Below are 17172 nucleotides of genomic sequence, written 5' to 3'. Positions count from 1 at the left end.
TCCGCACAGAAAGGCCGTTGCCGGCCACGGGGCTCGAACCCAGACCTTCGTGCTGTGAGGCGACAGCACTAACCACTACACCACCGTGCCGCCCTGGGGATTATTGTTTTAGTATAAATATACAGGTGATTATTTAAAAAAAAATCAAATTTATATTAAAAAAATTACTTCAAACTTCAAAAACAGCATCCAAATGTAATAAAGGCGGGGCACAGACTTGTGTCACTTATCTATTCTGACTCACATAAAATCCTTTGTTTTGAAATAGATAAAATAAATCACAATTCCACCTTACCTTTGAATAGTTTTAGACCAAACTTCATAGCATCTTTAGTGCTTTTAGGAACAGCATTTACTTTGTGATTCTTCCTCGCCTACAGTGATGAAGCTATCAGCCACCATTTTGCTGAGTCGCTCGAGGTGATTATCGAGAAATAGTCCGAATTTCTCAACCAATCAATGCGCGCGATTTCCTATGAACACCTCCATATTTATACTAATGTGTTTTAATACGCCTGCAATCCTGCACAGGATAAGCAGTTAAGGATAATGGATGGATGGATGGATGTTTTAATACTGCTGGTCCATTGGGGGCGGCACGGTGGTTAGCGCTGTCGCCTCACAGCAAGAAGGTCCTGGGTTCGAGCCCCGTGGCCGGCAAGGGCCTTTCTGTGTGGAGTTTGCATGTTGTCCGCGTGGGTTTCCTCCGGGTGCTCCGGTTTCCCCCACAGTCCAAAGACATGCAGGTTAGGTTAACTGGTGACTCTAAATTGACTGTAGGTGTGAATGTGAGTGTGAATGGTTGTCTGTGTCTATGTGTCAGCCCTGTGATGACCTAGCGACTTGTCCAGGGTGTACCCCGCCTTTCGCCCGCAAGGCAAGTTTATTTATATAGCACATTTCATACTCAATGGCAGTTCAATGTGCTTTACAGAAGCAAAAACAAAAACAGTAAACAATAGAGAAATAAAATTACATAAAATAATTTTATTTTTAATCTAAAACAATTAATTAAAAGAATTAAAAGAAAATAATAAGAATTAAACAACAGTAGAAATAAAATAATGAAATGCCAAAAAGAAAAAAGGAGAAAAAGAAAAAGAAACCAGCGGAATAAAATAGAATAAATTAAAGTAAATTTAAAACATGCAGAGAAAGTAAAGATTATAAAAAATGTAAAAATATTAATTATTTAACAGAAAGCATCTGAAAACAGCTTGGTCTTTAACCTAGATTTGAAGCTGCCAACAGCAGGAGCATTTTTAATGTCCTCTGGCAGTTGGTTCCATAGATGTACTGCATAGTAGCTAAAAGCTGCTTCACCACACTTTGTTTTAACAACTGGTTTTAATAGTAAATTTTTCTGTTGCGATCTGGTAGATCTGATTGGGTTAGGCCGCTGCAACATATCAGAGAGGTAATTGGGCCCTGTACCATTTAGAGATTTGTACACCAGCAGCAATGCTTTAAAGTCAATTCTGTAGCTTACTGGAAGCCAGTGAAGGGACCTTAGAATTGGGGTAATGTGCTCTGTTCTTTTTGTTTGTGTGAGAACCCTCGCCGCTGCATTTTGAACCAGCTGAAGTCGTTTGATGGTCTTTTTTGGCAGGCCTGTGAAAAGGCCATTGCAGTAATCAACCCTACTAGAGATGAAGGCATGTATTAGTTTTTCCAGATCATTTTTTGACATACAGCGACCCTGTAGAACAGGATAAAGCGGCTACAAATAATGAGATGAGATGAGATGGTCCATTGGGTTGCTACTGACACACAGATCTGGCAACCTCTGTCCCAGCATATATGCCACACAACTTCTACTGTACATCAGATTCCTCACGTCAAAGACATTCAACACACTAAACAGGATTTTTGCAACATTTTGTGGTAGTTTTGTAAATGAGAAGAGAATGGTGTGTGGTGTAGTGGTTAGCACGGTCACCTCACAGCAAGAAGGTTCCGGGTTCAAACCCAGCAGCCAGCGAGGGCCTTTCTGTGTGGAGTTTGCATGTTCTCCCCGTGTCTGCGTGGGTTTCCTCCGGGTGCTCTGGTTTCCCCCACAATCCAAAGACATGCAGTTAGGTTAATGTGGGGTGGCCTTGGGCTGAGGTGCCCTTGAGCAAGGTACCTGACCCCTGACTGCTCTCTGGTGTGGCTGCCCACTGCTCTGGGTGTGTGCGTGCGAGTGTGTTCACTGCTTCAGATGGGTTAAATGCAGAGGATGAATTTCACTGTGCTTGAAGTGTGCATGTGACAAATAAAGGTTTCTTCTATATAAAGCAGTCTTTTCCTTAGACTAAAACGTAACAGCAGCCATATGAATGCAGGGCTAAAAATAAACTTCAGTGCTTGGTCGCCACTCGGGCCAGTATCGCTGAATTCTTAGTGGTCCAGGCCAAAATAAAGTAGCCCTTAAATTTACTCTAGTCGAACACAACATTTTTTTTTAAACCATTTTTACTTGAATAACACCCCACGGCGTTTAACTTATGCCCCAGAAATGGATTAATCAACAACATTAATTCTATATCATTGTTGGTTACAACCCCGATTCCAAAAAAGTTGGGACAAAGTACAAACTGTAAATAAAAACGGAATGCAATGATGTGGAAGTTTCAAAATTCCATATTTTTTCAGAATAGAACATAGATTACATATCAAATGTTTAAAGTGAGAAAATGTATCATTTAAAGAGAAAAATTAGGTGATTTTAAATTTCATGACAACAACACATCTCAAAAAAGTTGGGACAAGGCCATGTTTACCACTGTGAGACAGTCCCTCTTCTCTTTACAACAGTCTGTAAACATCTGGGGACTGAGGAGACAAGTTGCTCAAGTTTAGGGATAGGAATGTTAACCCATTCTTGTCTAATGTAGGATTCTAGTTGCTCAACTGTCTTAGGTGTTTTTTGTCGTATCTTCCGTTTTATGATGCGCCAAATGGTTTCTATGGGTGAAAGATCTGAACTGCAGGCTGGCCAGTTCAATACCCGGACCCTTCTTCTGCGCAGCCATGATGCTGTAATTGGTGCAGTATGTGGTTTGGCATTGTCATGTTGGAAAATGCAAGGCTTTCCCTGAAAGAGACGTCATCTGGATGGGAGCATATGTTGCTCTAGAACCTGGATATACCTTTCAGCATTGATGGTGTCTTTCCAGATGTGTAAGCTGCCCATGCCACACGCACTAATGCAACCCCATACCATCAGAGATGCAGGCTTCTGAACTGAGCGCTGATAACAACTTGGGTCGTCCTTCTCCTTTTTAGTCCGAATGACACGGCGTCCCTGATTTCCATAAAGAACTTCACATTTTTATTCGTCTGACCACAGAACAGTTTTCCACTTTGCCACAGTCCATTTTAAATGAGCCTTGGCCCAGAGAAGACGTCTGCGCTTCTGGATCATGTTTAGATATGGCTTCTTCTTTGAACTATAGAGTTTTAGCTGGCAACGGCAGATGGCACGGTGAATTGTGTTCACAGATAATGTTCTCTGGAAATATTCCTGAGCCCATTTTGTGATTTCCAGTACAGAAGCATGCCTGTATGTGATGCAGTGCCGTCTAAGGGCCCGAAGATCACGGGCACCCAGTATGGTTTTCCGGCCTTGACCCTTACGCACAGAGATTCTGCCAGATTCTCTGAATCTTTTGATGATATTATGCACTGTAGATGATGATATGGTCAAACTCTTTGCAATTTTACACTGTCGAACTCCTTTCTGATATTGCTCCACTATTTGTCGGCGCAGAATTAGGGGGATTGGTGATCCTCTTCCCATCTATACTTCTGAGAGCCGCTGCCACTCCAAGATGCTCTTTTTATACCCAGTCATGTTAATGACCTATTGCCAATTGACCTAATGAGTTGCAATTTGGTCCTCCAGCTGTTCCTTTTTTGTACCTTTAACTTTTCCAGCCTCTTATTGCCCCTGTCCCAACTTTTTTGAGATGTGTTGCTGTCATGAAATTTCAAATGAGCCAATATTTGGCATGAAATTTCAAAATGTCTCACTTTTGACATTTGATATGTTGTCTATGTTCTATTGTGAATACAATATCAGTTTTTGAGATTTGTAAATTATTGCATTCCGTTTTTATTTACAATTTGTACTTTGTCCCAACTTTTTTTGGAATCGGGGTTGTAGATATTGTACATTATTCAAACATTGCACTACATTACAGTCATTTAGCTGACGTTTTTATTCAAAGTGACTAACAATAAGTGCATGTAGCCAAGAGAATCCAAGAGTGACCAGTGCTGAAGTACCAGTGTAAACAAATAGCTTACAAATACCATCCAATATCTGGAATGATCAGGGTAGTTAAGAAGTTGAAGAAACTTGGACAAATACATAGACAAGGAATTATTTAAGTATGATATGTTTATTGTTTCCAAAGTTTGACAACATTTGCATCAGCATTAAAATGGTTAGCCTGTCTGTGCTTCTCTGACCTAGCTTTTGCTTCTTGAGCATATACAAGAGACATTACGGTACAGTAGGCTGGTAGAGTTCTATTAGACTAGATCTAGGTGCTGATGGTTAATATGGTTATAGTTATGGTTATGGTATTTGGCAGACACTTTTGTCCAAAGCGACTTACAATATATAAACACTACATTATTAGTAAACCAATACAATAATACAGTCACTCTACTCTGACATAGCCGACCTTCCAGATGATACCTGCTGCATGACTGCAGGATTCCCCTTTTTTTGCTCTGGCTAAGCTCAACCTCAGCCTTTAAGCAAACAGACTCGCCCTGTCTTTTACACATAATTTTGCCAATTTTATTACTGTGTAGATAAGTGTAGTTCCTTAGCTCCTTGCCATCGACACCCTCAAAAAAGTCAAGTCAAAGTCCCTCTCACACCAGAACCTGGTCTTCCCAGGTAATCTCCTGTCCCAGTACTAACCAACTCTTTAAGGTGTATGGGTGTGGCGCCGATCTCCATTTCGATAGCCCTCGACCTCTCACCTGTACAGCCAGGGTTACAGTGGGGGGCTGGTCCTCTGGTAACCGCAAGAGTTTGACTTCCCCACTTGCATCTGTATTGCAGCGTGCCTTGCCAGACAGTAGTAGGTACCATTTTTATGATGGTCTTTGGTATGACCTGACAGCAAGTAGAACTCACGATCTCCCAGTCGAGAGGTGGACACGCTAACCACGAGGCCAACTCAGTCATCAACACCCTCACTAAGAATAAAATAATTGACAACGTCAACATAGCTGACATCGGGCCACAACTTCATGTCATCTATCCATTCCGTGAGGGTAGACAGATGGAGCACTCTGACTGTATTATCCCCAGAGCATGCCAGAAAATCAGACCCATGTAACCATCTTTTAAACATCTTCGATCTTACCTACCTAGCAGTTAGCGTTAGCTACAAACGTCAACACAGTGGAGCGGAAGAAAGATCTCGGCTTCCAGTATAATGCAGCAATGAATCCTGGGAAAGGTTAAAGTTTGGGAAAATTGTGGATATCATGGAGCGATCTGAAAACTCACGAATGGCTTTGAATTGTTCACTTTAGAACTAAACTTTTACTAGAATTCATGAACTTAGAGTTGAGGAAAGGAAAGCAAAGAAAGAAAGGTACTCCAAGGAAGGAACATTTTATTTAATTTTTATTGTCTTTTTTTTCGTACTTCTTAAATCGTACTTCTTAAACCCTGGTCAGTTTTTAATCGCCACTGGTGACCATGCGACTGCCAAGTTTCAACCCTGTGAATGTGCTCCATATTACTCACTTGTCCTGACGTGAGTCTCTTCATTTAGTATATCTTCATTTATTAACACATTTATACCTTTCTTCTTTAGTTCTGAGCTTTACATGCTATGGTTGACCATTTCTACCATTTCACAGCAACTTTTAAACTGAAATTTATGCATTTCAAACGTGACAATTATGTGATAAACTGAACTTTAAAGTCAGACTTCATGCATTTTGGGGCTGCAATAGTCGTGATTTGTGGAGCCCTCTTATGTGTGCACATCTGGCCCTGTGTGTGTATATGTGTGTGTCCCTCACAGTTCCTTTTCCCAAATAACTGCCTATTTTTCTTGATCTTATTTTATAGCTGTGTTTACAGTCCAGCCAGTATATATGTATATGTGTGTGTGTGTGTGTGTGTGTGTGTGTGTGTGTGTGTGTGTGTGTGTGTGTGTGTGTGTATACAAATAATTGCACAAACACTCAGTGTGTGGCCCTTGCTTGTGGTTATGTGTATTATTTGGCGCTCTATTAGAAATTTTTTAACTTGGCAGAATGTGTGTGTGTGTGTGTGTGTGTGTGTGTGTGTGTGTGCGCATTCCTTCCTCTGTTCTTCCTACATGTATCTTACACTTGCGTGTGGTAAGTTAGTAAAATTTGCTGGCTCCTTTAACAGCTATGTGCTTGGGTTGGATTGGATTCTGCCTCGCACTTGGATGAAAGCGACTGTCACATGAATAATAATAATAATGAATGTTCTTTTCTTTTATTTGCATGGCTTGATAAAATATCCTTCTGTCTAATATCCTGGCTTGTTGTGGCAAAGAAAACGTGGTCTCCAGTGAAAACATGCGGATCAAAGCAAACGATAAATTGTCTGTTGTCATCGTTCACATGTAAACGCTGTCCAGCTGAATTTATCATTTGGAGGCAACACACTCCTACCTTTCAAAGCCCAGCTGTCTTATTGATTTCTCCCATGATGAACCTGCGGGGGAAAAGAAGCAGAAGCAGGATTTAGAGACACAAATAACTTACTGAGTATAAACTATACATATAAAACAATCAGATTTTCACACAGGTCCAAAAAGTAGATAAAGAGAACTCAAGGCAAACATATTCTACTTGGTCTTTCATTTGTTAAGGAAAATGATCCAATAAATATGACATATCAGTGAGTGGCAAAAGTATGCAAACCTTTGCTTTCTGTATCTTTTGGGACCTTTTTGCACAGTAATAACCGCAACTAATCATTTCTGGTAACTGTTGCACATCGGCTTGGAGGAATTTTAGCTCATTCATCAGTACAGAACAGCTTCAGCTCTGGGATGGTGGTGGATTTCCTCCTATGAACTGCTTGCACAACATTTCTATTGGATTCAGGTCAGGACTTTGACTTGGCCATTCCAGAACATTAACTTTATTCTTCTTTAAACATTCTTTGTTGGAACAACTTGCATTCTTAGGGCCACTGTCTTGCTGCATCATCCACTTTCTCTTGAAATTCAGCTCATGGACAGATGTCCTGATATTTTCCTTTAGAATTTGCTGGAATCATTCAGGATTCATTGTTCCATCAATGATGTTAAGCCGTCCTGGCCCAGATGCAGCAAAACAGGCCCAAACCATGATACTACCACCACCATGTTTCACAGATGAGCGAAGGTTCTTATGCTGGAATGCAGTGTTTCTTTTCTCCAAACATAACGCTTCTCATTTCAACCAAAAAGTTCTATTTTGGTCTCACCATCAACAAAAGTTTTCCAGTAGCCTTCTGCTTTGTCCATGTGGTGAAGCAGCAATTATTGTTCTGGAAAGCAGTAGCTTTCTCCTTGAAACCCTGTCATGCACATGATTCTTATTCAGTGTTCTCCTGATGGTGGACTCATGAACATTAACATTAGACAATATAACAGAGGCCTTTAGTTGCTTCGAAGTTATCCTCACAGATTATTACACACCTTTTTATCTTTTCTTTGCTGGTTGATCACTCCTGGGGAGGGTAACAGTTATCTTGAATTTCCTCCATCTGTCTGACTGTGGATTGATGGAGTCGAAACTCTTTAGAGATGGTTTCATGACCTTTTCCAGCCTGATGAGCATCAACAATTCTTTTTCTGAGGTCCTCAGAAATTTCCTTTGTTCGTGCAATAATACACTTCTACAAACTTTAACAGATCTCTGGTTTTTTTTTTTTAATTTAATTTATATTTTTTTAATAAAACAGGGCAAACACTCAACACCTGATTGTCATACCACTGACTCAAAACATCTGACTCTAATTTCAACTTCAAATTAACTGCTAATCCAAGAGGTTCATATACTTTTGCAACTCAGTGATTATATACAACCCCGATTCCAAAAAAGTTGGGACAAAGTACAAATTGTAAATAAAAACGGAATGCAATAATTTACAAATCTCAAAAACTGATATTGCATTCACAATAGAACATAGACAACATATCAAATGTCGAAAGTGAGACATTTTGAAATTTCATGCCAAATATTGGCTCATTTGAAATTTCATGACAGCAACACATCTCAAAAAAGTTGCGAAAGGGGCAATAAGAGGCTGGAAAAGTTAAAGGTACAAAAAAGAAACAGCTGGAGGACCAAATTGCAACTCATTAGGTCAATTGGCAATAGGTCATTAACATGACTGGGTATGAAAAGAGCATCCTGGAGTGGCAGCGGCTCTCAGAAGTAAAGATGGGAAGAGGATCACCAAGCCCCCTAATTCTGCGCCGACAAATAGTGGAGCAATATCAGAAAGGAGTTCGACAGTGTAAAATTGCAAAGAGTTTGAACATATCATCATCTACAGTGCATAATATCATCAAAAGATTCAGAGAATCTGGAAGAATCTCTGTGCGTAAGGGTCAAGGCCGGAAAACCATACTGGGTGCCCGTGATCTTCGGGCCCTTAGACGGCACTGCATCACATACAGGCATGCTTCTGTATTGGAAATCACAAAATGGGCTCAGGAATATTTCCTGAGAACATTATCTGTGAACACAATTCACCGTGCCATCCGCCGTTGCCAGCTAAAACTCTATAGTTCAAAGAAGAAGCCGTATCTAAACATGATCCAGAAGCGCAGACGTCTTCTCTGGGCCAAGGCTCATTTAAAATGGACTGTGGCAAAATGGAAAACTGTTCTGTGGTCAGACGAATCAAAATTTGAAGTTCTTTATGGAAATCAGGGATGCCGTGTCATTCGGACTAAAGAGGAGAAGGACGACCCAAGTTGTTATCAGCGCTCAGTTCAGAAGCCTGCATCTCTGATGGTATGGGGTTGCATTAGTGCGTGTAGCATGGGCAGCTTACACATCTGGAAAGACACCATCAATGCTGAAAGGTATATCCAGGTTCTAGAGCAACATATGCTCCCATCCAGACAACATCTCTTTCAGGGAAGACCTTGCATTTTCCAACATGACAATGCCAAACCACATACTGCATCAATTGCAGCATCATGGCTGCGTAGAAGAAGGGTCCGGGTACTGAACTGGCCAGCCTGCAGTCCAGATCTTTCACCCATAGAAAACATTTGGCGCATCATAAAACGGAAGATACAACAAAAAACACCTAAGACAGTTAAGCAACTAGAATCCTACATTAGACAAGAATGGGTTAACATTCCTATCCCTAAACTTGAGCAACTTGTCTCCTCAGTCCCCAGACGTTTACAGACTGTTGTAAAGAGAAAAGGGGATGTCTCACAGTGGTAAACATGGCCTTGTCCCAACTTTTTTGAGATGTGTTGTTGTCATGAAATTTAAAAATCACCTAATTTTTCTCTTTAAATGATACATTTTCTCAGTTTAAACATTTGATATGTCATCTATGTTCTATTCTGAATAAAATATGGAATTTTGAAACTTCCACATCATTGCATTCCGTTTTTATTTACAGTTTGTACTTTGCCCCAACTTTTTTGGAATCGGGGTTGTAATATTGGATCATGTTCCTCAATAAATAAATGGTGAAGTGCAATTTTTTTTAAAATCTCATTTGTTTAATATGGTTCTAATTATCTACTTTGAGGACTTACTGATATTGTTTAAGGTTATATTTATGCAGAAACATAGAAAATACTGAAGGGTTCACAAACTTTCAAGCACTACTGTATATCTATGAATGTATTATATACAAGGTCATTGCTTGTAGGTGGGGGATAATTTTAGGAGCAAATAATTAAATTCTGTATAGTATTTATATGTATATAAGACATTATTCTATCCACATTCACTGGATATGAGCAATTGCGCGCTCTGATTGGCTACTCTACTACTAGGCTATCAGCTCATATACCACGAGTAGAGAAAAACAAAATGGCGGAGTGTGTTGCCGAACCAACCGAGGACGAAATAAAAACTCTATTCGAAAACAAAACCCAAAAAAATACAAAAAAAGCAACAAAATATGAAATAAAAGTATTTGAAGAATATATCTTTATTTTTCAAGAATTATTATAAAAGTATTTTTCACAAATTGCTACTGTCATTTCACCATTTTTTTTACATTCTAAGTGGAAATGATTTTGTTGGACGTTTTGTATAAAGTTTTTATTTATGGAATTTGCAAAAAATAAAAATCCTCTGTTTCTCAAAATACAGTGAATGTGGATAGAATAAAACAGTTATTCCACTCAGTCTCATCGTACATGGCTTATAGCCAACTCGGTGCTACGTGTCTCATCGGCTATCAGCTCATGTACGACTCGATTTCGTGGAATAACTGTTAAATATAATATTAAAAATGGTTTGTGGTCCAGAACGATATTTTTTTAAAGGTCCCATGGCATGAAATTTTCACTTTCTGAGGTTTTTTAACGTTAAAATGAGTTCCTCTGACCTTCTTAAGTCACCCCAGTGGCTAGAAATTTCATAATGTGTAAACCAAACTATGCCCAACATTTGAGGATGGCGCGTCAAAACGGCGCGTTGATAAACTCTTCCCTTTACTACGTCAGCAAGGGAGATGATCCCCATGCCCCCCCCCGGATTCCCACCCACTGTATGAATTGCCTGCCCAGTTGTAGTGAGGAGACCATAGAGGACACAACATGGCACCACCTAAGCGAGCGAAACTTGGAAATTGCGCTGTACATGGATGTGACAACACAGAAAAGAGTCTGTTTTTACTGCCGACAGGAGAGCCCCTGAAGACGCTGTGGCTTAATTTTATTTACTTCAATAATATGCCGTCGAGTCTACCTAAGACAGTGTACGTTTGTCGGAAGCATTTTCCTGAGGAATGTTTCCACAACTTGGGACAGTACAGGGCAGGTTTTGCACATCAACTGTCACTGAAGCCTGGGTCCGTACCAAGCATCCCTGCCGCATCAGCCACAAACAGCGAACAAGTAAGTGTATAACTGTTAAGTCGTTTTGCCGTGTTTTAAAATCGGTGCCACGTTAGCCTTGCAATGGCTACATTAGCTGTGCAGCTAACCGCTTCCTGCAGTTAGCCAGGTAATCTGCGCTACAAAACCAAAAAGCATGCAGCATGCTCTGTTAAACTGAGTTTAGTCTGGAAATTGACTGTAACTTATGAGCTTATGTTTTGCCGTGTTTTAAAATCGGTGCCACGTTAGCCTTGCAATGGCTACATTAGCTGTGCAGCTAACCGCTTCCTGCAGTTAGCCAGGTACTCTGCGCTACAAAACCAAAAAGCATGCAGTATGCTCTGTTATAATAGCCAATCAAAACAGTTTTTACAAAGACACCCACATTCTTTTTTTTAAGTCACTCGTTCATTTTATTTGTTGGTTTGTTCAGTAAAAACCCAAACATTTGTTGAATTTATTTTATTTCCTCGCGTCGCACCTTAATGACGTCAGCACGCGGTATTTTTCCCTTCGCGGTTTGTTCCTTCTCTCTCGCCATAGTAAGACACCCACATCCGCTTGTTCTGACCCACTGGAGGTAGCGTCACAGTGCTGTTAGCCAATCAGAGGTAACACGTTTACATGTCATGAATATTAATGATAAGACCCGCCCCCACCCTCTACCCTTCCCCACCTCCATGCTTCTCATTAGCAAAACGACGCACTGGGAAAAGCGCTGAAATGGGGCTTTCTCCCAGGAGGCTATATCTACGTGCCGAGGGTTCATTTCGAGAAAGGCTGCGGATATAACATCCGGAAACCTCCATGAGCCCGTTTAAAGCATCAACAAACCACCATGCCATGGGTCCTTTAAGATGGCTGAGAATTCACAGTTATGCTCCTGACAGTATATTATATATCACTATTCATCTGCAGATAAACATAATTTAACTGTATCTCATCTCCTGTAGCTGCTTTATCCTGTTCTACAGGGTAGCAGGCAAGCTGGAGCCTATCCCAGCTGACTACGGGCGAAGGCAGGGTACACCCTGGACAAGTCGCCAGGTCATCACAGGGCCGACACATAGATACAGACAACCATTCACACCCACGGTCAATTTAGAGTCACCAGTTAACCTAACCTGCATGTCTTTGCACTGTGGGGGAAACTGGAGCACCCGGAGGAAACCCACGCAGACAACATGCAAACTCCACACAGAAAGGCCCTCACCGGCCACGGGGCTCGAACCCAGACCTTCTTGCTGTGAGGCAACAGCGCTAACCACTACACCACCGTGCCGCCCAATTTAACTGTATATGCTTATAAATATTGAATGTTTTCCTGTAATGTTTGTATCATTAATTGCAAAGTCTAGCAAGGTTTAAATAAAGTGAAATACAATATCAAAAAAATGCATGCAAGCTACAGTATTGTCGGCCACTTAAACCAGAGAGCACTCACTTCTGAGTATTTCTTTCAATCCTGGACGTGCTGTACAGAAGGGCGTATGAGATATACACACTGTATGTAGTGATTCACACCTCTTTTACTCCATTTCACTGATAGAAAGCATGTGTTTCAAATTGCAACACATACTCTGTGTGGAGCCGAGCAGCTTCACGAGTCAGAGACAAGCTGTCATCTCACAGGAGGCCATGCATAAGAAATCAGTACGTCTGGAGTGAGCCCAGTTTTCAGCCCCCTCTCCCAGTGGTTTCTGAATCATGCTCAATCTCAAATCTGATCGAGAGAATAAAAGCACCAAAGCAAGCGGTCCACACATGACATACTGGACCTTCCTGTTATGATGGAGAGTCTGTTGATGATATTGACGCTCAGTGTGAGTATCCAGAAACATCTTTACGTGCTCACTCTCAGGCCTTTTGCACACTCTGTGTGTCTGAGAACGGTTGATTTTAACTTTATGCCTTCCAAGAGCAATGAACAGACAATCTCATGTGGTCCCTGGATATCTTAAAGAAAACTCTGGGGTTTTTTTGTTCAACATTTTTCAACTTAATCTCTATCCACCACATCTGTAACATATACACGATTACCACAGACAAGAATTTCTCCACGTTTTCCTGCACTGAGAAAAGAACAAAATGGCTGTTTACTTCAAACTAACTTATAATGCAGGTCCATGGGCGGTTGATGGGAAAGTAACAAAGTGTATATATGCAAAACATATTTTATGCAACTAGTTTTTCTTCTTAGATCTTTTTCCCAGCTCTGTGTGGGGTCGATGTGGTTACGTGGAGCCGTTAGAATTATGTTCTTTGCCTAAGGATTGAACAATGGCAGCTTGGCAGTGCTGAAGCTCAAATCCCTGACCATCTGATCAGTAACCTGGAGCCTTAACCCACTGAACCAGCACTAACCCCATTTTTTAAAATTCAGACAGGTTTCATGATTCCTTTAGTCAAAGTTGCCTGAAAAGTTGGTTGGAATTTATAAGTTATCAATGTAAACATGAAACAGCCACCATTCCCAACAGATTACACATGAATAATCCCAAAATTCCATGTTACGAAATTGCTCCAGTCAAGTCAAAGTCCCTTCCATGCCAGGATCTGGTCTTCCCAGGCAAAATGGCATTCCAGTACTAACCAGCTCTTTGAGGTGCATGGGTGCGGTGCCAATCTTCGTTTCCATAGCCCTCAGCCTCTCACCTATACAGCAGTAGGTACCATTTTTATGGTGGTCTTTGGTATGACCCGACCGCAAGTAGAACTCACAATCTCCTGGTCGAGAGGCGGATATGCTAACCATTAGGCCAACTCGCAGTAAATTGCTCCAGTGCTGAGAAGTAAAAAAATATATATATATATATATTTATTTTATAACAATTTGTGTGTGCCGTGTGTGCTTTCTCTCTCTCTGTCTCTGTTTCTCTCTTTTGAGTTACACATCAGTCCTGAGATACCAGTGATGCTGGCCTCTCCTGCTCTCTGGACCCGCCTGATCCATTCTGAGGCCCTGCTTCTGGCTGGAGTTCTCATCACTTCGCTCCTCCGATGACCCCATATGTACAACTCCTGATCCGTCCTGATGCCCTACTTCTGGCTGAGGTTCTCATTGCTTTGCTCCTGTGGAGGACGGCCCCATATGAACAGTCTAAAGATACACTTGGAAGATGTCTCTGGACACTTACAGTTATGCAACGATGGCTTAGGACTACAATTGACACAATAACTTTAGGACTGTAGTTGTCATGAACAGTTTTGCACTAAAGTCTCCATCAATGAACAGTTGATAACTTCAACAAAATAGACTTCATCCTAAAACTATAATTAATTTCTTGGTTACACAATTGCACCTTTTCGCGCACTTATAAATAGCTCACTTTTATAAGTTATGCAATCTGTTATCACCCAAATGGAAATGGGTTCCCTTTTGAGTCTGGTTCCTCTCAAGGTTTCTTCTTCGTGTCATCTCAGGGAGGTTTTCCTTGCTACTGTCGCCACAGGCTTGTTCATTAGGGATACATTTATTAATTCATATGCTTTGAAGCGGGGCGGCACGGTGGTGTAGTGGTTAGCGCTGTCGCCTCACAGCAAGAAGGTCCGGGTTCGAGCCCCGTGGCCGGCGAGGGCCTTTCTGTGCGGAGTTTGCATGTTCTACCTGTGTCCGCGTGGGTTTCCTCCGGGTGCTCTGGTTTCCCCCACAGTCCAAAGACATGCAGGTTAGGTTAACTGGTGCCTCTAAATTGACCGTAGGTGTGAATGGTTGTCTGTGTCTATGTGTCAGCCCTGTGATGACCTGGCAACTTGTCCAGGGTGTACCCCGCCTTTCGCCCGTAGTCAGCTGGGATAGGCTCCAGCTTGCCTGCGACCCTGTAGAACAGGATAAAGCGGCTAGAGATGACGAGATGTTTCGAAGCTTTATTTTTCTGTAAAGCTGCTTAGTGACAGTGACTATTGTTAAAAGCACTATACAAGTAAATTGACTTGATTTGACTTTGTTCAGACTTTTTCCAGTATCTTTCTCATCTTGAGATGTACTTTACTGTTGTATTTTTTATTTGAATTAGTGTCATATAGTCACTTTTTAAAAACCACTTATTAAAAAAAATCTGTCCATAGACTCCCATTATAAATTGAGTTTTCTCAGTATGGTGAGACATGTTGAAATTCTTGTCTGTGGTATTCTCACATACACCACAAATGCAGAGATTAGGTTAAAAATGTATGAGTGTATTCACTTTCAGTAACCGCTTTATCCTGGCGGCAGTCGCGCTGGATCCGAAGCCTATCCTGGAAACACTGCACACGAGGTGGGAATGCACCCTGAATGCCAGACCATGTACACACACATTCCCACCTAGAGTAGCCAATGCATCTATGAGCATGCTGTTGTGAGGCCTGAGGAGACCAGAGAACCCAGAGGAAACCGACATGGACATGGAGAGAATGTTTAAAATTCTGCAAAGACAGTAACCTGAGTTGAGGATCGAAGCAGGGACTCTGGACCTCTGAGGTGGCAAGGCAACCTGCTGTAACACTGTGCCATCCATGACAGAGGCAAGAAATTAGTGACTTGTTAGCATCATGTAGTGCAGTCCTTACAAATGTTTCATGTCAAATAGAAAAAAAGTTGCTGAAAGATTTCTTTAATGTCTTTGAGTGGGACTGAACACCTTGTTTACTTTGTTTAAACAAGTGTCACAGATATCTCTGAAGGTTTTCAGCTTCCCAGATGATTGGCTATAGGACGGTATTCAGAATCAGCGAAGTTCTCTGTATTTAGAGGTCCAGAAAGAAATTATTATATATACCTTGGATAAACTATATGATTATGGATTTAATTTGAAATAATAAAAAACCCGGGCGGCACGGTGGTGTAGTGGTTAGCGCTGTCGCCTCACAGCAAGAAGGTCCGGGTTCGAGCCCCGTGGCCGGCGAGGGCCTTTCTGTGTGGAGTTTGCATGTTGTCCGCGTGGGTTTCCTCCGGGTGCTCCGGTTTCCCCCACAGTCCAAAGACATGCAGGTTAGGTTAACTGGTGGCTCTAAATTGACTGTAGGTGTGAATGGTTGTATGTGTCAGCCCTGTGATGACCTGGCGACTTGTCCAGGGTGTACCCTGCCTTTTGCCCATAGTCAGCTGGGATAGGCTCCAGCTTGCCTGCGACCCTGTAGAAGGATAAAGCGGCTAGAGATGATGAGATAATAAAAAACCCAATCTTTTATTTATTTTGGTTAATGCCATTACTCTTCTCTTTCTACTCTTTAAAGTTTTATGCTGTTACTTTATGTTATGTACTCGTAAAGCAACCTCTGGTTTTAGAAAGGCACTATACAACAATCCGCCATAACATTAAAACTACTGAGAGGTGAAGAAGTGAATAACATTATCTCATTACAATGGCACCTGTCAAGGGGTGGGATATATTACGCAGCAAGAGAACAGTCAGTTCTTGAAGTTGATGTGTTGGAAGCAGGAAAAATGGGCAAATGTAAGGATCTAAGTGACTTTGACAAGGGCCAAATGAGCTACTGTAGCACAAACTGCTGAAAACGTTCATGCAGACACCTTTCTGCTTTAGCCAGCATTAGCTTTTTCAGCAGTTTGTGCTACAGTAGCTGTTCTGTAGGATTGGACCATATGGGCTAACCTTCATGCCCTGTGCGAATCAATAAGCGTTCAACACCCATGACCCTGTCGCCGGTTCACTGGTTGTCTTTCCTTGGATCACGTTTGGTAAGTACTAACCACTGCATACTGGGAACACCCCATATGGTGTGCCATTTTGGAGATGCTCAGCCCCAGTCATCTAGCCATCACAATCTGGCCCTTGTCAAAGTCATTCAGATCCTGACGTTTGCCCATTTTTCCTGCTTCCAACACGTCAACTTCGAGAACTGACTGTTCTCTTGCTGTGTAATATACCCCACTCCTGGACAGGTGCCATTGTAATGAGATAATCAATGTTTTCACTTCTTCACCTGTCAGTGGTCATAATGTTATGGCTGATTGGTGTATACGTAAACTTTAATTTAATTCAAAATTGTATCCATAAACAATTTGGACCTTCATGTAAGATATGCTTCTGCTTAAGATATAAAGATGCTGTCTCTTCTGAAAACAAAACATTATTTATAAATTGAATATTGGTCT

The 17172-nt window shown here is 41.4% G+C and overlaps 1 protein-coding gene across 4 annotated transcripts in view; it reads right to left on the bottom strand.

Annotated features, from left to right (window-relative positions):
• The window catches only part of LOC132887095 (piezo-type mechanosensitive ion channel component 2), a 345950-nt gene that overhangs the window by 199159 nt on the left and 129619 nt on the right, over positions 1-17172 (bottom strand). For all 4 annotated transcript variants that reach the window (XM_060922465.1, XM_060922467.1, XM_060922466.1 and 1 more), the window contains exon 4: positions 6667-6709. In XM_060922465.1, coding sequence (XP_060778448.1) covers positions 6667-6709 — 43 coding nt within the window. The remainder of the gene's footprint in view (positions 1-6666; positions 6710-17172) is intronic.

Source organism: Neoarius graeffei, chromosome 5 (genome assembly GCF_027579695.1).
Source record: "Neoarius graeffei isolate fNeoGra1 chromosome 5, fNeoGra1.pri, whole genome shotgun sequence".
Taxonomy (NCBI): Eukaryota; Metazoa; Chordata; class Actinopteri; order Siluriformes; family Ariidae; genus Neoarius; species Neoarius graeffei.
The sequence above is the reverse complement of the archived record's forward strand: the minus strand, read 5'-3'. Positions and strand labels throughout refer to the sequence as shown.